Here is a 22,776-nt window from a genome sequence, read left to right as displayed (position 1 = left end):
CCAGGGCTAACGAACACTATTAACCTGCTGCCTGCCGCCTCCTCATCTCTGCAGGCAGCTCAGAGCCAGGCACATCTAGCCTGTTCCCGGGGCACCTCGAACCGCGGCCTCCTCTGCTAGGTCCCACCAGCTGAGCCAGCGTGGCAGTTCAGGGGGAGGGGCTGTGGAAAGCCGGCTCAGGGACGTTCTTCCCTCTGGCTCAGATCTGTTGAGTTTTGTAACTGGTCCTAACGCTCCAGGGATGCGCTCTGGGAGAGCTGGGGTCAGTAGGGTGAAACCCCAGAGTCCTGCCTCCCCCCACCTCAGGCGACAGGATTCTACTTCCCTAGAGCCCCCTGCTCACATCTGTCCTATACCCCTCTGCTGCTTCGTCCCAGAGGTGGCCCCTCGCTGGCAGAGGAGTTGGTATTCGTACTGAGGGCCCTACAAAAGTCCCAGTCTGTTCTGGTCAATTTCACAGTCATGGGATTTTAAAAATCGCACATTTCATGATTTCAGCTGTTTAAAGCCAATAATTCACAGGGCTGTTTTTGTAGGGTCTGATCCAAAAGGGAGCGGGGGGGGGGGGGGGGTGTCACAAAGTTACTGTACGGGGGGTGCACTGCTGCTGTCCTGCCTTCTGCATTGGTGCTGGTGGCTGTACTGCTTGCACAGATGGAGATTGGTGGCTGCTGGCCAGAAGCCCAGCACTGGAGGCAGAGCCACTGCCAGCAGCTGTGCAGGAGAAAGGCTGTCCTGGGGGGGTACGGCATGGCCACCCTTACTTCTCCACTGCTGTCCGCAGAGCTGGGCCCTCCGGCAGTAGCAACCACTCTCCAGCCACCCAGTTCTGAAGTCAGCATGCTGTGGGGCGGGGCACTGCCTTCAGAACTAGCACCCAACCAACAGCTGCCGCTCGCGGGCTGCTCAGGAATACTGGTGGCAATGTCTACCACGATCCCCTGCACCTGCCTTTTGGGTCAGGACCCCCCGTCTGAGAAAGGCTGGTCTCCCCGTGAAATCTGTGTAGAACGGGGTAAAAGCACAAAGACCAGATTTCACAGGGGGCGCGGGGAAGCCCAGATGTCAGTGGTGTGCTTTCCATGGCTGTGAATACATAAGAACGGCCGTACTAGGTCAGACCAAAGGTCCAAGTAGCCCAGTATCCTGTCTACCGACAGTAGCCAGCTCCAGATGCCCCAGAGAGGGTGGACTGAAGACAATGATCAAGCGACTTGTCTCCTGTGATCCATCTCCAGCCTCTGACAAACAGAAGCCAGGGACATCATTTCTAATAGCCTTTTATGGACCTAACCTCCATGAATTTATCTAGCTTCTCTTTATACTCTGTTATAGTTCTAGCCTTCACAGCCTCCTCTGGCAAGGAGTTCCACAGGTTGACTACGCGTTGTGTGAAGAACTTTCGCTTATTCGTTTTAAACCTGCTACCCATTAATTTCATTTAGTGTCCTCTAGTCCTCCTATTATGGGAACAAGTAAATAACTTTTCTTTATCCGCCCTCTCCACACCACTCATGATTTTATAGACCTCTATCATATCCCCCTCAGTCTCCTCAGAGTGTGGGAAGGCCCCAGCCATGGAGCATGACATGGTCTGATCCCTCGAGGTTCTTACATGGCACCTGGCGTCTGGGCACCTACAATACAGCCCCGTGCACCTTTCTAACACTCAGTGACTGCAAGATTCATAAACCCCCGCAGGGCACGTCTCTGCCTCAGGGGCCAGCGCCAGTTAATGGGTGCCTGTTTGTGAAGCACGGGCACTGCTGTCTCAGGGCTGTGCGTGGTTATTAGCTCAGGGAGGTTCCTGCCCAGTTCCCATGCCGACAATTTCCCTGTTTGCTGCTTCGTCCATAGACTTCGTAGGGGCTGGTGAGTTCTGAGCAAGCACCATGAGGTCACCTGCATCCGCCAGGGCAGGCAGTGGAGCCGTGTCCCTGGCCAGAGCCTATGACATTCCTCCCTTTGGGGACACTTCTCTCCATGAGATCCAGCTCCGTCCATGCCCAGGTCCTTGAACACCTCCCAGCCCCGCTCCCCTTCCTGGCTACTATCTGCTTCCTCGCTCTCCTTCTTGAGATGATTGCCTGGCAGATGTCAGCCCCTGAATATAACGAGAGCGTTAACCCGTAGAGCCCCGGCACTTGCCAGCACCTGGCCTGAGGAGAGCGCGGAGAGCCCTGCGTGTGCCACTGCAGGCACCAAAGGGTTAACAAAGACCTGGCGATAGCAGAGGCTGAGCCTCTTGTCAAACCCAAAGGGGCAAATTCCACGTGTTGTCGGCTTGTTTTCATCCCAGCCTCTCCGCCCAGTTTCACTCCCAGCCACAGGAAGATGCGGCGGGCCGAGGACAGCTGAGCTGTGCAGACTCCTCGGAGGCTGGAGAGCTACAGAGCCCTTAGCCCTTTCGGCTGGTGCCTGTGAAGAGGGTTGCTCTTGGAAAGGAAGGCAAGGAGTCTTCCCTGTAACACGATTGGGTGCCACCCGAGGGGGCTGTTACAGATCCTCCTACAGGTGTCACTGACCTTCTGGACACAGATCCTGGAGAAGGCTTGTTGCTAGTGGTGGTGCAGTTCTAAGGGGCTCCCTGTGGAAAGAGCTGCTAGTTACGCTCATGCAACAAGCCACTAATAACTCTGTGTCCGAACTTTCCATCCTTTTTCAGTGGGGTGCAATGTTCCAGAAAGACCATTGGTCCCTAGATGCAAATCAAGTCTGCATTTTAAGAGGGGAGGCCTGTCTACAGCAGGCTTTCCAACACACTATTGCCACCTATCGTCAGCTTGTGTCGCCAATGCCAGCTGAGGTTAGCAGGCGACCTGCAGGCTGTCCCAGGGGACAGTGTAATGACTGGCCTCTGTACAGGACACGGTGACAGGTCCATAAAACACCCTGCATCCCAAGGCCCCAAAGTGCTTTACAAACCATATGATCAGGGCCCTACCAATTCACGGCCACAAAAAACCCATCACGAGCCGTGACATTTGGTCTCCCCAGTGCTTTCTGTCTGCTTTCACCCTGTACTATACAGATTCATGGGGAGACCAGTGTTTCTCTAATTGGACAGCCTAACCTAAAGGGAGTTGCAGGGCAGGGTCACAGTATTGCTACCCTTACGTCTGCATTGTATTCCGAGCTGGGCAGCTGGAGAGCAGCAGCTGCTAGCCAGATACCCAGTTCTGAAGGCAGCAGCCTGCCAGCAGCAGCAGAGAAGGAAGGGTGGCAATACCATACCAGGCCATCCTTACTTCTGTGCTGCTGCTGCTGGCAGTTCTGCCTTCAGAGCTGGGCTCCTGGCCAGCAGCAACTGATTTCCAGCTGCCCAGCTCAGAAAGCAATGCAGCCACCAGCAGCAGCACAGAAATAAGGGTAGCAGTCCTGCAACCCCCCCCCCCCCCATAATAACTTTGCAACACACACACACACACACACACACACACACACACACACACACACACACAACCCTCTTCCTTTGGCTCAGGACTCCTCCAGTTACCACACCATTACATTTCAGATTTAAACAGCTGAAATCATGACATTTATAATTTTTAAAATCCTATGATGTGAAATTGACCAAACAGACTGGATTTGGTAGGGCTCTAACCATAGCTCCTAGGACAGTCTCAGCAAAAGCAGGGACAGACCTGTGACGCTGGCAGGCCAGGTGCCAGCTCATGCCGAGGTCTCCATGTTTCAGCCGAACACTGACATGCACAGCTAGGACCAGCCTGGCTCCCCTTAAGGAATGCTTGTGAGAGGCTGCCGGCATTCATCTGTTATAACAGCTCTATGCCGGTTGTGTGGGCAGATGTGAGCATTTGCATTGTGAGTCTCTGTGTGTAACGCGCTGGACAGCAGACAGGCATTAACCAGCGTGCAGTGCTGGTCCCCAGCTGAGGAAGGCCCATCAACTCCCAACGGACTAGTGTGAGATAAGGACGGCGGTTGTGTCATCCCTCCCATGAAGATGAGTCTTGCAAGTGAATTCCTCCGGTCAGCTGAACTTGGAGCTCTGAGCTCAGAGAGAAGGGGAATAAAACCCCCTGGCAGGAAGGAAGTGGGCCCCTATACAGCTTGGATTCCCAGGCGCAAGGTTTACTACGCATAAGAACGAGATCCCCTGCGTTAGCACTGGGTAGCCCTAAAACGTACCGTACAATACACCCCGGAATGCTCCAGGTGCTGGCCCAGGAGCTATCTGTGCCATTAGTGATGATCTTCTAAGAGTCATGGGGGATGCAAGACGACTGGGGAAGGGCAAATCTCGTGCCTGTCTGTACAAAGAGAAATAAGGACAACTAGGGGAATTACAGACCAGTCAGCTTCGCTCCAGTACCCGGAAAGACAGTGGAGCAAATAATAAAGCAATCACGTTTGCAAACACCTAGAAGATAATCAAGTGATAAGGAACAGCACGACTTTGTCAAGAACCAATCACGTGCAGCCAACCTAATAGCTCTTGTTGGCAAGGTAACAAGCCCTACAGACGGGGGGAAGTGGTACGTATGCTATAGCTCAGCTCCAGTAAAGCATTTGCTGCAGTCTCACATGACCTTCTGAGAAACAAACTAGGGACATACAACCTAGATGGAGCTAGATGAAGGCGGGTGCATATCCGGTTGGATAACCATTCCCATCCAGTCCAGCAAGGCCCCTCGTCGTGTATATGGGCCAAAGCGGACAGTCGAATTAATAAGCGGAGCGTCCGCACTACCAAGCCCATTATTTCGAAATCTTACTCCTTTCCTCGAGGAATAACACTGATTTAACGCTAATTTCAAAAGAAGGATTTCAAAATGGCGGGAGCGTGGACACGCCAAGCACTTTTTGAAACTACTCCCCAGAGTAATTCAAACTAATTGCTCCCCAAATAATTACTTCCTACAACAGAAGTCTAAACAAAGACATTGGATGGACGGCCCGCTACATTCCACATCCCAATGACATCAAAAACCAAACAAAGGGGACTTAGAGTGGGTTCTCGGTATTCTTAGCAGTTTCATTTAGCATGGACAGTCTAACTGACACTTTCTTTCCCTTTTTTCTTCTTTCCTCCTTTCCTCTGTGCTATTTATTTGAAAACTGGACCAACACCTTGAACTCCAAAAACAACAAATGGTCGGGTCGCACTGTAGAGACTAACAAACCATGTGGATGGGATCAGGAGCTTTCGTGGGCACAGCCCACTTCTTCAGATGACTGGACTGAAGTGGTGAGTTGTGCCCACAAACGCTCATGATGCCATGTACATCTAAGTTGCTGCAGGACTGTTGGTTGTTTTGTTAGTTTTTCCAGTTACAGACTAACACGGCTGCCCCTTTGAAGCTTTGTAATTACTGCTCAGCACTTCCTGGGGCTCTAACTCAAGGTAGCACGTCCACATTAACGGAGCCTGCCTCAGACTAATTTCGAGGCTTCCCCGTAGTGTGGACACACTACTTTGATTTTGTTATTTCAGGAGTTATTAAATCAATTTTAGTTATTCCAAAATAACTAGATATCTACGATCTAAACCAGGGCTACTCAATTGTGGAAGCCCCAGAGGCCACAATGATACTCATGTGCCGAGGGCCACACCTTAAGTGTGGTTGCGTATACATGCAAATAGATATGTAAATATATGCAAATAGCGTCACACTGACGGGCATGAATACAAAGATTAAGGCAAGACTACACAACACGCAGGCCCCATTTAAGTCAGTTCTGCTGATATTAATAAAAGGCAACATTTACCCCATTTCCACCCATAGGACAGCACTTTTCATGAACAGTGACAGTCCAGGAATGTAACTACTAAAACGCATCTCAACAGAAGACCATAACATTGCCTACTTTTTTGTTTTGGCTCCCACCCGTGGGCTACGTGTTGAGCCCTGCATAAACCCAAACTGTGCCATGGACCACAAACAGGGCGCGGGCCACATGTTAAGTAGCCCTGATCTAGACAGTGCTTGGTCCTACTGTGAGGGCAGGGGACTGGACTCGATGACCTCTCGAGGCCCCTTCCTGTTCTATGATTCTTTAAAATAGTTTCCTAGTGTAGACATGCCCTGTGTGCCAAAGGACAAATGGATACAAGTCAGACATCAGGAAGGGTAACACACACACATCTGTAGGGGAACATTTTAACCTCTCTGGACACTCAATAATGTATTTAAAAGCAGCCACCTTCTAAAAAGGAATTTTATCACCCAATTACGGAGGAAGACAGCTGAACTGGAGTTCATTTACAATTTCAGTACTATCAACTTAGGCTTGACTAAAGATCTTAACTGGTTAATGAAGCACAAAGGCAATTTCCCTGCCTTTGATATTCGCATTTCCACATCAGATACTATGAATGAGACACATCCAGCCTACTTAATTAGCTTAATTAACGCTGGTCCTACAATTGTCAGGTAACTTCTTTTGTTCTTAGATATAAATGATCTGGAGAAAGGGGTAAAGAGTAAGGTGGCAAAATTTGCAGATGATACTAAACTGCTCAAGATAGTTAAGACCAAAACAGACTGATGAGCTTCAAAAAGATCTCACCAAACTAAGTGGTTGGCTACAAAATGGCAAATGAAATTCAATGCTGATAAATGTAAAGTAACGCACATTGGAAAGAATTATCCCTACAATATGAATGGGACTAATTTAGCTACAACTACTCAAGCGAGAAATCTTGGCCTCATTGTGGAGAGTTCTCTGAAAACATCCACGCAGTGTGCAGCAGCCGTCAAAAAAGCAAACCGAACGTTAGGAATCATTAAAAAAGGGATAGAGAATAAGACAGAGTATATCTTATTGCCCTTATATAAATCCATGGTGTGCCCACATCCTGAATACTGCGGACAGATGTGGTTGTCTCATCTCAAAAAAGATCTCTTGGCACTGGAAAACGTTCAGAAAAGGGCAAGAAAAATGAGGAGGGGTTTGGAACGGGTCCCATATGAAGAGAGATTAAAAAGATTTGAACTTTTCATCTTAGAAAAGAGGAGACTAAAGGGGATATGAGAGAGGTCTGTAAAATCATGACTGGCATGGAAAAAGTGAATAAGGAAAAGTTATTGACTTGTTCCCATAATATAAGAACTAGGGGCCACCAAATGAAATGAATAGGCAGCAGGTTTAAAACAAATAAAAGGAAGTTCTTCACCCAGTGCACAGTCAACCTGTGGAACTCCTTGCCAGAGGATGTTGGGAAGACCAGGACTTTAACAGGGTTCCAAAAGAGCTAGATACATTCATGGAGGTTAGGTCCATCAATGGCTACTAGCCAGGGTGGGTAGGAAAGGTGGCCCCAGCCTCTGTGTGTCTGGAAATGGATGACAGGGGAGGGATCACGTGATGATTACCTGTTCTGTTCCCTCCCTCTGGGGCACCTGGCACTGGCCACTGTGGGCAGACAGGACACTGGACTGAATGGACCTTTGATCTGTCCCAGGATGGCCGCTCTTATGTTATGCACATATACCCAGATTCTGTAATTTCCACGCCAACTCGCCTGATAAAACGGTCAAGACCTAATAAAAAACATGATAGCAGCTTTCAAGTACCTAAAAAGTCATGACAATAAGGGAGAAAAGCTATTCTCCTTAACAACTGCTGACAGGACAGGAAGCAAGGGGCTCAAATTGCAGCAGGGGAGGTTGAGGTTGGACATTAGGGAAAAGTTCCTGCCTGTCAGGGGGTGAAACACTGGGATAAATTGCCTGGGGGGTTGTGGAATCTCCATCCCTGGAGATATTGAAGAGCCGGTTGGACACACGCCTGTCAGGGATGGCGTCCTATGAGTCTATGTGATAGAGCTTGGTTATTATTAAAACTTCTCTTAATTTGTGAAATTTGGGATGGTAACTAATTTGCATATAAGCATTTACCTGCTTCAGCCTCTCCTGTTTCCTGTTCCTAGGTAATAAATCTTGGCATCGTTTACCCCAGAGTTGGCTACAAACATTGTCTTTGCTGTGAGATCGGACGTGCTCCTGCCCTGGGCGAGTGACGGGCCCTTTGGGACTGGGCACAGCCGGACTGTTGCTGTGATCGTGGCGAGAGGGACTGGGGGAGATGCAGAGCAGGGCACCCCAGGGACTGCGTGGCGCCCCCTGGTTCGGCTGTGATGGCACCTGAGGAGTTCCCCCGTGGGGCTGGCTGGTGAAATCTCCACCCAGGACTCCCAGCTGGGTGGGGTGTGTCCTGGTACCTACCAGTGCCCTGGTGCCCACTGAGTCACTGCAGTCAGCTTTACCCCTTGTGCTCCTGAAGCAGTCAGGCCCTGCCCCTGAGCTAAAGGAGAGTCCCCATTAGGAGTAGCGGCGTGGGGCCTATGACACACAGTAGAGCAGCTCTGATTCTCAGGCAGCTGAAAGCAGCAGGACACGTGCCCCATGCACACGCTCTACCCCGTGTTCTGAGAGGGTTTACATGCGCTGACACCGGTGGGCTCAAGGCAACGGGGCGCAGGGATGCTCCCGCCATCGCAACGCAAGCACGGGCTGAGGACTGGAACGCCTCCCCGCAGCAAGACTCACTGAGATGCCCCTCGCTGCCGAGTCCCACAAGCTGCAGCCACGGAGCCGGGCACGGCCAGTCCCCGTGGGCACCACGGCCCGTTTCCTCGCTAACCCTGCTGGCAGCCTTGTGCCCGGGTGACCTCCCTGTGTCCTGCCTGCACTGCTCCTACGGGCAGGGCAGCAGCCAGCCAAATCCACCCACAGGCCCCCTCCCGAGGAGCAGTGAGAGCTGCGAGGAGCGACTCCGGCTGCCCACTCCGGGGGCCACACACAGGACTGGCCCCCACACAGCAGTTGTAAAAGGCTTTTTGCTCCGGCCGAGTCAGCATCTGCTCCGGCTCTCGGCTTCCCATGCCAGGGGATGGTCTCCGAGACACGGGTGGCTGCCCCCGGAGCTCAGGGTGCGCACACCAGGACCCGCAGGGTCTCCCTGAGACAGAAGCCCCTGGAATGCGACGGCTTTTACCTAAGCCAGCCCCACAGGAGGATGCCAGGAGCCGCACGAGGAGAACGGCCCATTCCGGTTCACCAAGGCGCTCCTGCGGAGAATCCCCCGAGGGGAGGAACCAGCCAGGCCACCACTGGACAAGGGAGAGAAGACACCTGCCTTCCTGCTGCTGCCATAGGCCCTGGCCAACGGCCAGGCCATGCCACCATGCCAGACGCAGGCCTGGTTCCCACCAGCTGGCCGCTGGGGGCGGGGTCCAGCAGCGAGCAACATCCAGACTTGAAATCCACAAGCAAGTAGCCCAGGGCCAGCCAGCAAGTCCACTGACACTAGGCAGCCAAGCCGACAAAGCGGCCGGAGCCCAGCCCAGCTTCCGGAAAGAGACCAAAGTTCTCAGGGTCGAACCCCCCACCCTGCCGAAATATTGACCTGGTCCTAGATTCCCCAGTGGGAAGGGGCCACTGTGACCCTCTCCCGGACCCGGCCACAGGCGGCCCGGCACTCATTCCTGCGGGAGCAGCAACCACCACCCAGCCTAAGGTGAACATTGCGCGTGATGGAGAATCCAGGGCCCTGCTCAGTCTGTCCAGTGGCTCATCACCCACAGCGTAAACAAACGTCTCCCTGAGCTCCTGTCTGCATCTGCCTGCCACTGGATCTTGCTAGACCTTGGGGGGGGGGAGGGTGGTCAATTCTGATCAGCAGAGTGACTCTTCTATCATTAACCCCAGTAGATGGCTCTGTGTGTGTGTGCGCGCGTGTGTGAGTGTCTCTGTGCACGTGTGTGTGTGTGTGTGCGTGTGTGCACGTGTGTGTGTGCGTGCGTGTGCGCATGTGTGTACCGACATTCCATGGCCTACAGCTGAATGTTTGACAAACCAGGCTATTTCCACCTAAGCTTTCCAGCTGGCTGTTCAATGGGATGATCTGGGCCAGCCAGGACTCCCCTGGCATGCTCTGAGCATCCTCTTGCTGGGGGAGATCCCCGCTTTCCCTGCCCGCTAGCGCTGAGGCAGGCTGGCTTGGCCGACATCCAAGCCTCTTTCTACATTTGACGCAGCCTAGGAATGATTTAATGCTCATGGCCTCCGCCGTGCGGCGACCTGCCGATGCCTGGTGTCAGACTGGAACTCTGGGGGCCAAGCAATAAACCCCACAGCTGCCTTCCTGGCTTCCTTGTGCACTGCCTAGAGAGTCGCTGTGTCCGTGGTTCGGTTCAGTCGGTTGGTACCTACTTTCATCTGGGATTTGCTGTTCACCGTGTTTTCACCTGGCCTGTTGTATCCCGCCCCATGACTCACTGACCGGCCCTAGACCTGGCCCTAGCACTGCAGCTGCTCACAGGTGTCCTCGGCCTTAGCGTGGTGCCGCAGCACAACAGACCTTGGCTTTTCCTCCTGGGACTGGGCCCCCTGCTCTCTGGCTTCCTCCCTCTTGCGTCCCCTCTGGTGGTCTCAGGCACTCGCCCTTTCTGGCAGGTTCCCCAGCCCCGCCACGTATCCTTCTTGGCCACATCCTGCGGTTTAACTGCAGCCACCTGTGCCCCTCCAGGGCTCTCTGGGGCTCCATCGCTGCCTGGCACCCACCCGGCAAAGCGTGGCCCTAAGCCGTGCGTCCCGCTGGGACGTTGCCCCGCCAAGCGCCGTGCTGCGGAGCAGGGCTCTCCGCTGCCCCCGACTGCCAGAGCCGCATAGCCAGGAGGGCCCATGGGACCCCAGTCTGACCTCCCGGTCATGCCCTGCTGCCCTGCGCTGGACCGAGTCTCTCAGGCAGCCCCAGGATAGACCTGGAGACACCCAGACCTGGAGAAGCCACCACTGCCCTTGGGCGTGCGTCCCAGTGACCGATCCCGGCCCTGCTAGCGCTTCCTATGGGAATTTGTCCAGCCCCCGGCTCCTGCTCTGCTTGCTACGGCCAGCCGCTGTCACCACGCACTGAGTCAGCCACCTCTCCAGCCTCCTTTGGGAAGCCAGACAGATGGAGCCCAGAGCCGGGCGCTAACACACCTTCCCCCGCCCGGGACCCCTTCCCGTGGCCTTTCCTGTGCCCTTCCCAATGGCCTCTTGCACCAGGGGAACCCAGAACTGGCGGCATGTTCCTCTGTCACCCTCAGCAGTGCTGCACACGGAGGTAAGATCGCTGACCTGCATCTGTTCCCTGGGCTGGTAACCCAGCGCCCTGGCCCCTCCTGGCCTGGTAACCCAGCGCCCTGGCCCCTCCTGGCCTGGTAACCCAGCGCCCCGGCCCCTCCTGGCCTGGTAACCCAGCGCCCGGCCCCTCCTGGCCTGGTAACCCAGCGCCCCGGCCCCTCCTGGCCTGGTAACCCAGCGCCCCGGTCCCTCCTGGCCTGGTAACCCAGCGCCCCGGCCCCTCCTGGCCTGGTAACCCAGCGCCCCAGCCCCTCCTGGTCTGGTAACCCAGCGCCCCGGCCCCTCCTGGTCTGGTAACCCAGCGCCCCGGCCCCTCCTGGCCTGGTAACCCAGCGCCCCAGCCCCTCCTGGTCTGGTAACCCAGCGCCCCGGCCCCTCCTGGTCTGGTAACCCAGCGCCCCGGCCCCTCCTGGCCTGGTAACCCAGCGCCCCGGCCCCTCCTGGTCTGGTAACCCAGCGCCCCGGCCCCTCCTGGCCTGGTAACCCAGCGCCCCGGCCCCTCCTGGTCTGGTAACCCAGCGCCCCGGCCCCTCCTGGCCTGGTAACCCAGCGCCCCGGCCCCTCCTGGCCTGGTAACCCAGCGCCCCGGCCCCTCCTGGCCTGGTAACCCAGCGCCCCAGCCCCTCCTGGCCTGGTAACCCAGCGCCCCGGCCCCTCCTGGCCTGGTAACCCAGCGCCCCGGCCCCTCCTGGCCTGGTAACCCAGCGCCCCGGCCCCTCCTGGCCTGGTAACCCAGCGCCCCGGCCCCTCCTGGTCTGGTAACCCAGCGCCCCGGCCCCTCCTGGCCTGGTAACCCAGCGCCCCAGCCCCTCCTGGTCTGGTAACCCAGCGCCCCGGCCCCTCCTGGTCTGGTAACCCAGCGCCCCAGCCCCTCCTGGTCTGGTAACCCAGCGCCCCGGCCCCTCCTGGCCTGGTAACCCAGCGCCCCGGCCCCTCCTGGCCTGGTAACCCAGCGCCCCGGCCCCTCCTGGCCTGGTAACCCAGCGCCCCAGCCCCTCCTGGTCTGGTAACCCAGCGCCCCGGCCCCTCCTGGCCTGGTAACCCAGCGCCCCGGCCCCTCCTGGCCTGGTAACCCAGCGCCCCGGCCCCTCCTGGCCTGGTAACCCAGCGCCCCGGCCCCTCCTGGCCTGGTAACCCAGCGCCCCGGCCCCTCCTGGCCTGGTAACCCAGCGCCCCGGCCCCTCCTGGCCTGGTAACCCAGCGCCCTGGCCCCTCCTGGCCTGGTAACCCAGCGCCCCAGCCCCTCCTGGCCTGGTAACCCAGCGCCCCGGCCCCTCCTAGCATCCCCAGCGCCCCTGCCTCTGCGAGCCCCCCCACCTCCTGCTCATCATGACGCGTGGCACCCACTGCAGTGGAATCTGCTGTGTGAAATGGCAGTGCCTCGGGCTGCCTGTGCCAGTCGGACGCTGCCCCCGGGCACGGCCCTGCCGCGCTGAAAAGGAACAGCCGACCCCAGCGCCCCGGCTCTGAACCACACCGGGCAGACGTGCCCAGGCGGGCGAGCTGCCAGCAGGGTGCAGTAGGGGCAGGCCAGAATCTGGCTTGTATCCAAACCAGGGGATGCTGAGCACTGGGGCTGCCCTGACCTGGGCCCAGAGGGGCGGAGGGTGCTGAGCCACAGCAGGGTGGCCGATTTGAACATGGATCCCCTGAGCCCCAGTCTAGTGCATGTCGGGGGACTCCCCGCCTGTCTAGGGTTGCCAGAGGGTTTCAACAAAACCACCGGACACACTTGACAGGACGTCACAGTCGACATCACGTCTGAGTTAGAAAATAGCGGACAGTTCTGTTTTCTCACTGTTTCCCGAACAGAGAGCTCCAATACTGACACCTGGCAGCCCCCTGCCTGTTTCACCATCCCCCACGGGCAGAGCACAAGAGACCTAGCCAGACACCCCGCTTGCTTTAAGCAGGGGGGGGGGGCGCAGAACACTGCCCCCTGCAGGAGCGTGACAGCCCTCGGCCTCTCCAGCTGTTCCCTGGGCAGCAGCCGGATGCCCGCCTCTCCTGTGCATGGCCTCGCTGATTTGGGCGGGCCCAGGTGGGGAAGCCAAGATGATTCCTGCTTGTGTGACGTAGTGGGGGTACCTTGCTGGTTGCTATGCTGGGCGGTGGGTTGTGAGTGACCTCCACTGGCTGCAGCAGGGCCCAGCAGGGCAGGGGATGAGTCATTATGCAAGGGGGCTTTGACACTGAAACTCATCAGACAGGTATCTCCCAGGGAGCGGAACAATGGAAGAAGGGGAGTAGAGCCCTGGCTGGGGGCAGGGCTGGAAGAGAGGGAGTTAGTTTCTGTCTGGTATCATGGAGGAAGCAGCCTAGGCAACAGGCTGGGATTTAGGGGCCCAGGCTCCCCCATCTCAGGGGGGGCTCAGGCATCCTAGGCCTGCCCTGTAACCAGATTCCATCTGTGCTGTGCTGTATCCTGGAGAAGCCATAAACTCCCTCTGTTCTACTGGCTGGTGGAGTCTGTCCGTGCCATTACGGGGGTGCAGGAGACGGGAAAACCCCAACGCGCCGTCACAGCTTGCAAAGAGCTTTCACACGCTCGCTGGCCGGGGGACATAAATCAAGACTCTCCGTGCCCATAAATCTCAGCTCTCTGCCCAGGCGCCCAGCTGCCGCCGTGGCACTTCCTTACTGCTCACGGGGCAGGGAAGTCCTAGCCTCCCCCAGGAATCTGAATCCACCCAGCTCCCTGTGGCAGCCCTCCTTCCCACGCCGCATGGCCAGCGGCCTAGCCGAGGGGTTGTACGGCTTGGGGAGAAAAGCAGCCTGGAAGGGCCTCTATGTTTGGCTGGGCACTGCTCACCCCCACCTGGACTCGATCCCTTCTGGTCCGATGGGACCATGGGCTCAAAGGGCCACATGTCCGGCCCCTGGGAAGGGCTGGGCCCAACAGCTGGAAGCAGCCAGGCCTGGCTCTCAAAGCCAGCCCGAGGCCCCTCCCCAAGTTTCCCTGGGCTGTCCCGGAGCTGGACACCAAGCCCAGCCCCAGGCTTGGATGGCTCCGGAGGCTGAGCCTTCCTTCTCCCCGTGGCCCGGCTGGATGCAGCCAAGCCTGGCTTTGAGATCGCCAGCTGTGACGTAGTGGGGGTACCTTGCTGGTTGCTATGCTGGGCAGTGGGTTGTGAGTGACCTCCACTGGCTGCTGGCTGCAGCACGGCCCAGCAGGGCAGGGGATGAGTCATTATGCAAGGGGGCTTCGAACCTGTCTGACCAGTTACCTCCCAGGGAGCAGAACAATGGGAAGAAGGGGAGTGGAGCCCTGGCTGGGGGCAGGGCTGGAAGTGAGTTGGTTGGTCTGTCTGGGAGAGTGGAGGAGACAGCCTAGGGAAAGGGGCTGGAATTTAGAGGCCCAGTCTCCCCCATCTCAAGGGGGGCTGAGGCATCCTAGGCCTGCCCTGGAACCAGATTCCATCTGTGCTGTGCTGTATCCTGGAGAAGCAATAAACTCCCCTGTTCTACTGGCTGGTGGAGTCTGTCCGTGCCACTACGGGGGTGCAGGAGATGGGAAAAACCCAACGCGCCGTCACACCTGGTCACCAGAGTTTGGCTGGAGCCCTGCAGCAGGCAAGTTTATAACCCCTGCATGCTTCCTCTGCCGAATGCACCTAGAGTGTACTGGCATCACAGCAGGCTGTTTAACCTCTTGGCCTCCACATCATGTGGCAATGAGTTCCACGGGATGATTCTGTATGCAGTATAAAAAGGGAGCCTGATTCATCTTCTGAATTACACTGGGGCCAGCAGAGAAACGCCACTGCACTTATAGAATCATAGAATCATAGAACTGGAAGAGACCCCAGAAGGTCAAGTCCAGCCCCCTGGTCTAGGCAGGACCAATCCCAACTCAATTCCAGCTCCATCTGTTCGCAGCTTAGGGCCTGGCATCACCACCCCAGCTTCGCCATTCGGGCAGAGAGTTTGTTATAAATACACAAAGAGGGAGGCAGGGGGACTGAGAATAACACAAGGCTGGTCATTCAAGTAATTGAAGCATTGTTAGATCATCATTAAAACATTGCTGGGTACTCTACTTAAAAGATGGGGGAGGGGAGAGTAGGAATGAGTGTTGTGCAGCAAAGATTTGCATTTGAATCACTGCTGTTAAACGTCTGTGATGGCACGTCGGGGTTCCCCCCCCCGATCCTGCGCCCCCATAGCAGCCAGAACACACTCTGCCAGCCTGTAGAATAGAGAGGGGCTTATTGCTTCTCCAGGGTACAACACAGCACAGACGTGATGTGGCTACAGGAGTCTGGACCAGGATGCCTCAACTTCTCACAAAGGTTCTTGAAAAAGGAGTGAACAGGGACTGATCCAAAGCTGACTGCAAAGAGATTTCACAAAACTGGGTGACTGGACAACGCAAGGGCAGATGGAATTCAGTGCTGGCAAGTGCGCATGGGAAAATATAATCCCAACTATAAATACAAAAATGATGGGGTCTAAAATAGCTGATAGAGATCTCGGAATCCTTGTGGATAGTTCCCTGAAAACATCTGTTCAACGTGCAGTGGCCGTCTAAAAACTAAAAAGCGAACCCAATATTGGGAATTGTTAGGAAAGAAAAAGATAATAAGACAAGATACCATATTGCCTGTATAGAAAGCCGTGGTCCGCCCACATCTTGAATGCGGCATGCTGATCTGATCACCCCAGCTAAAAAAAGATCTATTGGATTTGGAAATAGTACAAAGAAGGGCATGAGAAATGATTAGCATAAGGAACAGCTTCCATATGAGGAGAGATTAACCAGACCGGGACTTTTCTGCTTGGAAAAGAAATGACTGAAGGTGGGGGGGGGGGGTGAGAAGTCGAGCGAATTGTGAACGGTGTGGAAAGCAGAATAAGGACATGGGACTTACTCCTTCACTAACGTAGCACAAGAAGCCGACCCAATTACATTTACAGGCAGCAGATTTAAAACACACAAAACAAATGAGTTCTTTGCAGTCAACTTGTGGAACTCTGCCGGGGGGTGGTGGAAAGGCCCAAACTATAACAGGGGTCCAACAGGAACAAAACACGTTCAAGCAGGCCCGGCCAAAGAGTGTGCGGGGCCCAAGGTGGCGTGTTGTGGTTGGCTGCACCGTGTGGCCAAGCAGCTCCCAGCCAGGGCATCAAGCGAGCAGCTGGGCCAGCAGGCACCGGGCAGCGCGGGGCCCTGAAGGCACCAGGCCCAAGGCAACCACCACGCTCGTCTTGCCCTAAGGCTGGGGCTGTGTTCAAGGACAGGTCCATCAATGGCTGTTAGCCAGGGTGGGCAGGCTGGTGTCCCTAGTCTCTGTTTGCCAGGAGCTGGGAATGGGTGACAGGGGATGGCTCATGATGATGCCTCTTCTGTTTATTCCATCTGAAGCCCCTGACATTGGCCTCCGGGGGCAGGCAGGACACTGGGCTGGAAGGAGTTTGGTCTGACCCAGCCTGGCCGTTATGTTCTTATATAGACCGGAAATGTATCTGCCCCCTGCTGTACCCACTAGACCCCACTCCCCTCCCAGAGCTGAGAGCGCGCCCAGGAGTCGGGGCCGTCTCTCTGCCCAGAGCTAGTAACAAAGTAAGACTAGACAGACAATGTTAAACCCAACCAGGGTCCAGGTAGTGACTGGCCACCAGCTGTCAGAGCTGCTAGTCTCAGAGCTGAGTGGGTCTCGGTTATTGAATGTCCTGTTCTAGAGGAATTGGATCTCGTGCTCCTGCCGGCGACCTGCACACAAGTAGGGTTTCCAGAGCCCAAGTAGCCCCTGGTAGAGATGATGGGGGGGGGGAGACAGGGCTGGTCCCCCTCCCGCCCATTGGTGCTTGGCTTGTCCTGAGCATGCTCAGTAACAGTGCTGACGCCTCTGCCCTGACTCCGCCCCCCCTTGCTCGCACTCCCCCCCCCCCATCACTGCATGCACAGGTCGCCCCCCCCCCATCTGAAATGCCCCCGGGCCTGCGTGAGCAGCAACTCGGGCCCTGCTCCCGGCTGCCCCCGGCCCAGGGCCTCCGTGTCTAGCGCGTGCCCGCCGGGATCTGAGAGCAGCTGCCCCAGCCCGCCCGGAGTCGGCTCGCAGTAACAAAGTCCGGCCAAGACCCGCTTCCCGCTTCCCCGCAGGGGACACGCGGCGGCGCCCGGGAGGCAAAGGCGGCTCCGTGTGAACGGCCCAGAAGTGCGCGGGGGGGGGGGGGGGGAGATGTTTCCCGCAGCAGAGGGGCACGAACCGACCTGCCCGCTTCCCCGGGACCCGGCTGCACACGAAACCTGCCCCAGGGAGAGCCAGACCCGCGCCCCGGAGCGTCCCCAGGCGGCCGGGCCGGTTCACACGGGACAGAGCGGGACAAGGACAGTTCGCTTCGGCCCGGGGGCTCCGGGCGGGGCCGGCTGGGGAGCGAGGCTGGGAAGGGGTTTGGCAGGGCAGGAGGCTTGGGGGGCGGGACCCCCGGGACTGGCAGCGCCTGCGGGTCGGCTGGATGCGGTCGCCGGGCGGGGCGTTTCCCCGCCACCGAGGAGCCCCGGGCAACCGGGAACTGCAGGGAAAAGGGTTTCCATCCTGGGCTGCAAAACGGGCCCCCCGAGGGCGGGCCGGTCCCCAGCCTGCGGCTGCAACGCGGGACTCTGCCCGGGGGTCCGGGCGGGCGCCTTTCTTAGCCCCTTGCCGCGCGGATCCGCCGGGACCCGTTTCCCCGGCAGACACGAAGTGGCCCGGAAGCCAGGCCCGGCCGGCCGCACCCAGCAGGGCGGGACCCAGGGCCGGCGGGACCTTTGGTTGATCGCAAGAAACGCGCCTGAAACTCCGGGGCGCAGACTCGCTGGCGCGATTTCCCCGCGGAGTAAGCTCCCTGCCCGATCCACGGGGCGCCCGCCCGTCCGCGCCTCGGTCCGGCCCGTCGGTGCCTGTCCGTCAGTCCTTCCTGCAGGACTAGCTCCTGCCCCTGCTCGTCTCAGCTGGTGACTGTTACAATTGGCGGCAATTGCCGCTGGATTCGATCCGACCAGTCGCGCTGCAAACCCGCGAGGCGGAGCTCGGCGTCCCTCGGTCGGTGCGCGCCTCGCGGCTCCTGGCGGGGGGCGCCCAGCGGAGCCCCCGAACCAGGTGGCGTTACCAGTCGGTCCCGGAGCCGGCCCCGCCCCCCCGCCCTCTAGGGCGCTGTGAGATTGGAGGCCCCACCGGGGCTGCCTGGAAATCAAAGCCCGCGGCCCCTCCCTGCCCCCCAGGCCCGTGCGGCGCGGGAGGAAGATCGGGGCGCACCCAGCCTCGCCCCCCAGCGGGGCGGAGCCGAAGTCCCCGGCGAAGTCAATGGGAAGATTCCCGCGGAGCGCAGAGGTTTGGGGTCTGGCCTCGAGCCTGACCCTCCCCCCCTGGGGCTCGCCCCTCCCCCAGAAACCGCGATCCTGTCCCCAGCCCGCGGGCCGAGCATTGACACGCGCTTAGCGCCCGCACCTGCAGCCGCCCCTTCCGGCCGGGCCGCTGCCTGCCAAGGGGCGCCTCGTGATGCGGCAGCCCCCGCTCCCTGGGCCCGGGCCGCTGCCGCGCCAGGCTGCCCGGCCCCTCATTCCCACGGGCCCCGCCCGGCCGAGCGCCGTGAGATCAGCTCACGGGGACCCGGACAGTGAAAGGGGGTCGGGCGCAGCCAGGAAGCTTCCGGCCAAGCTAACGGGTCCCTCGCTAGCCCAGCGGCGCTGCCAGGCGGGAGCCTCCCAAGTCAGACCCGAGTCTGAGCAACGCGGCGCGTGGGTGGGCAGACAGACAGACAGACAAACAGATAGCTCGATAGAGGAGGTGTGGAGAGAGAGAGATAGATAGATAGATAGATAGATAGATAGATAGATAGAGGGGATGTGTGGGGATAGGTAGATAGATAGAGGGGGTGTATGGGGATAGATAGAGGGGATGTGTGGGGATAGATAGAGGGGGTGCGTGGGGATAGGTAGATAGATAGAGGGGGTGTGTGGGGATAGATAGAGGGGCTGCGTGGGGATAGGTAGATAGATAGAGGGGATGTGTGGGGATAGGTAGATAGATAGAGGGGGTGCGTGGGGATAGATTGTGGGGATAGGTAGATAGATAGAGGGGGTGTATGGGGATAGATAGAGGGGATGTGTGGGGATAGATAGAGGGGCTGCGTGGGGATAGGTAGATAGATAGATAGAGGGGGTGCGTGGGGATAGGTAGATAGATAGATAGAGGGGCTGCGTGGGGATAGGTAGATAGATAGATAGAGGGGATGTGTGGGGATAGATAGAGGGGGTGCGTGGGGATAGGTAGAGGGGGTGTATGGGGATAGATAGAGGGGATGTGTGGGGATAGATAGAGGGGGTGCGTGGGGATAGGTAGATAGATAGATAGAGGGGGTGCGTGGGGATAGGTAGATAGATAGAGGGGGTGTATGGGGATAGATAGAGGGGATGTGTGGGGATAGATAGAGGGCGTGCGTGGGGATGGATAGATAGATAGATAGAGGGGGTGCGTGGGGATAGGTAGATAGATAGAGGGGGTGTATGGGGATAGATAGAGGGGATGTGTGGGGATAGATAGAGGGGGTGCGTGGGGATAGGTAGGCAGGCAGGCAGGCCGACGGGGTGTGTGGACGGATGGAATCTAGTCTCTGGAACCCCACACCCTCTGTCTATCCCTCCACTCTCTCGCCAGCTCTGTCCATGGGCGAGTTGCCCCCGGGGCGGCAGAGGTCCCAGCGATGAACCCCTGGGCGGGACCGGCCTGGGGCGCTGCTGGAGGCGGGGCGGGGCGATGCCTCCCCCCGTAGCTGCATTGGGCTCAGTGGTGATCTGAGAGCTAGTTTACACGGACGTTGCAAAGTCCGGAGCAAAGGCCCGGCCCGGAGCCCCCTTTGAGCCAAAGGTCTCACTGCCAATGGGCCGGAGCCGCGAAATGGCGCTTTACGGCGGGGAGCCGCCAAGCTCCGGGCAGTGCCCCGGCAGCTCTGGGGCAGCGCCCCACCTGGGTAGCGGGACCCCGCGGGGGGAGGCGCCGAGCGAGGGTGCCTGGCGCTGCGCACAGGCCCGGCGGTGCAGGGGTCTGGCCCGGGCCCAGTGGCCCACCTCGGGGCTAGCCAGGCTCAGTGTTCCGAGCTGCCGCCCGCCGCTTCTCCAGGCCCGCGGCGCAGGTGGGGCCTTGGTGCCCTAGACGTGCGGAGCCCGCGAAGAAGCCCCGCACCAGGAGCCGCCGACACGCAACCCCACGGATCCGGCTACAAAACTCGCCACTCTCCCGGCGTCCTGGGCCCAGCGCCGGGCGCTGCGGGGGCCCGAGGAGAGAGACAGCCCTGCGCTCGGGGCTGGCGGTGACCGGGTCTCCCCACGTCCTGCCCCCCTCCCGCCTGGGCCCAGCGAGCCAGAACAGGGGAGCCCGGAGCAGACGCCCATGGGGGGGGGTCTTTCCCAAAGGGATCCGGCCCCCCTGCGGCAGGCGCCCTGGGCGTTCGCTCCCTCGAGGGCTTTCGGGCGCCGCTCTGCGCCCCTTGGGGGCTGTTACTCACCGTGCAGGTCCGAGAGCCGGGGCACCACCATTCCGGCGCGGATCCAGTGCTCCAGCGGGAAGGAGGCAGCCACTGCCGCGGCCTTCAGGTGCTCCGGGCCGGGCTGAGGCAGGTGGGCGAAGCCGGGATAAGGGAAGGCGGGGTGCTGGCCCCCCAGCGCCCCGATCGAGTACAGCGGGGGCGGGTACATGGCCGGCAGGGCGCTCAGTCCGGGCGGGGCCAAATGCAGCAGGCCGGGCTTGGGGATGAATCCCGGCGGAGGCAGCGGGCCCGGGACCTGGGGCGCACGGGGAGAGGGCGTCTCGGTGCGGGCGCAGGAGCCGGGGCTCCCCGCGGAGCTCTGGGGGCTCAGCCCCTGCGGGGAGCCGCTGGGCATGGGCCGAGGCGGCTGCTGAGCCAGGAGGGCGTCGATCCGAAAGTTCTTGGACTTCTCCATGGGGCCCGGCGAGGCCCGGCCCCCTGCGCACCCGGGAGAGACGCGAGGGGGCCCCGCCAGCTCAAGTCCGCAATCTCGCTGCTCTCCCGCAGGCAGGAGCGCCCCAGCCTCCTCCCAGGGGCCACCGGCTCCCTTCAGCAGGGCTCCCGGCCCGGGGCGCCCTCACCCCCGGCCTGGAGCGGATCCGCCGCCCGCCTGCGGCCGGGATGGGCGCCTGAGCGCAGGAAAGTTTTGGAGCGGCTGGTGGCTTCTTCTCTGCGCCCCTCCTGCTCTGGCTCCTTCCCCAGGCCCCCTCCTGCCAGCCTCGGCCCCGCGCGCCTCGGGTGAAACTCCCTCCACCTGCCCCTTGGCTCCCGGCTGCTCATTGGCTTCCCCGGGCCGCTGCTGCCCCCAGGCCTTGGGCCCCTCCCTCTTTGCGGGTCGGATCGGAGCCAAACGGGGGTGGGGCGCCCAGTGGGGGAGGGGGAAACGGAGCGAAACGTGATCTGGCCGTGCCAAGGCAGATCCTGGGGCAGGGGAAATAGAAACGGGGAGGCGGACTCGGAGCCTGCCCCCCCTTTACGCCAACGCCAGGATCCCCCGGGACTGCCGAGGGGTGTGGGGCGGGGCCCGGGCCGGGGGTGGGGGCTGCGGGGTGGAGGCGGGGCAGGCAGGGGAGAGACGGGCCAGCGCCACACCGCACCTTGAAATGCAAAACGAATTGAGCGGACGTTCAGTCCGAATCCGGGCGCAGTGTGAACGGGAGTTCAGCCCTCGTGGCGCGCGAACCGAAGGGACCGGACCAGAGGCGCCGGACAGACCGGCCGATCGCCGGGACGGGAGGGCGGGGGCTGGCTCTGAGCTGCGCTGCGAAGGGAGACAAACGAGCAGCGAACTGTCAAGTAGCCTCCCCCCCCCCCCCCCCCAGCGTGGGCCGGTCACCCCAGCCCTGGTTCTGCCCCCCCCCCCGGGCTGTGAGATGCGTTATTGGCGGTGCACTGCCCGGCCAGGCGGCGGACACCCCCTGCAGCGAGGGGCTGGGACAGCGCTGGGGGGTCTGGCCGTGGCCCGGCGGACCGGCTACACTCCATTCCCGGGCAGTGCGGGCAGGCCCGAGGCGGGATCGGGTCGGGGCCGGTCTCCACGCGGGGTGCTCGGGCCGGGTCCCGCTCACGGTGCAGCGGCGCTTAGCACGAGCCCCGAACCCGGGCTTCCCACGTGCTCGCCTAGCGCAGGCGGGCGGCTCCGGTGCCAGAGCGTCCGGCGGGCGGAGCCCGGCCCCTGCCCTGCGCCGCCCGCTGCCCGGCCTCCCCCGGGCCCCCTGCGCCGGCCGGGTCCCGTTGCCCCCACTCCCCGCCAGCGAGACGGGCTCCAGGAAAGGACCCGCGAGGAGACGTTACCGAGCGCGCCGGGACTTGCGGCTGCAGCGCCGGGTCCTGCCCGGTCTCCCCCGCGCCTCGTGCCGCTCCGCCCGGCGGGTTTGACCTTTGCTCGGGACGCGGCTTTCCCTGGCAGCGAACGACTCTCGCGGCCCCTCGGGGGAACTGGCCCCGCGTCCCCGGCAGCGCTGCCCGCGCCAAGCGGGGGGCGAGCGGCAGCTCCTGCTCCCGGCCCGGCCAAGCTCAGCAGCGAGGGGCCCCCTCGGCTCCTGCTTGGCGTCGGGGCGCGGGCGGGGCGCAGGAGCGCACAGGCCGCCCCGGTTCCCTTGCTCCGCGGAGAGCCCAGCGACCCTGTGGTTGGAAGTGGGGCGCTTTGGTGCTCCAGGGGCCGAGCTCCGCG

At 59.8% G+C, this 22,776-nt stretch overlaps 1 protein-coding gene across 2 annotated transcripts in view; it reads right to left on the bottom strand.

Moving 5' to 3' along the window:
* The window catches only part of LOC102443572 (motor neuron and pancreas homeobox protein 1-like), a 28,942-nt gene extending 6,472 nt beyond the window's left edge, over positions 1–22,470 (bottom strand). Inside the window, exons 1-3 of one of the 2 annotated variants that reach the window (XM_075932932.1) lie at positions 22,398–22,470; positions 21,701–21,864; positions 20,583–20,859 (exon numbers count right to left, since the gene is read on the bottom strand). In XM_075932932.1, coding sequence (XP_075789047.1) covers positions 20,583–20,772 — 190 coding nt within the window. In that variant the 5' untranslated portion in view covers positions 20,773–20,859; positions 21,701–21,864; positions 22,398–22,470. Of the gene's footprint in view, positions 1–20,582; positions 21,435–21,700; positions 21,865–22,397 lie in introns of those variants that run through there. The other variant, XM_075932931.1, reaches the window with a different exon arrangement.
* Between the last annotated feature and the right edge of the window lie 306 nt (positions 22,471–22,776).

This window comes from Pelodiscus sinensis, chromosome 7 (genome assembly GCF_049634645.1).
Source record: "Pelodiscus sinensis isolate JC-2024 chromosome 7, ASM4963464v1, whole genome shotgun sequence".
NCBI lineage: Eukaryota > Metazoa > Chordata > Testudines > Trionychidae > Pelodiscus > Pelodiscus sinensis.
The sequence above is the reverse complement of the archived record's forward strand: the minus strand, read 5'-3'. Positions and strand labels throughout refer to the sequence as shown.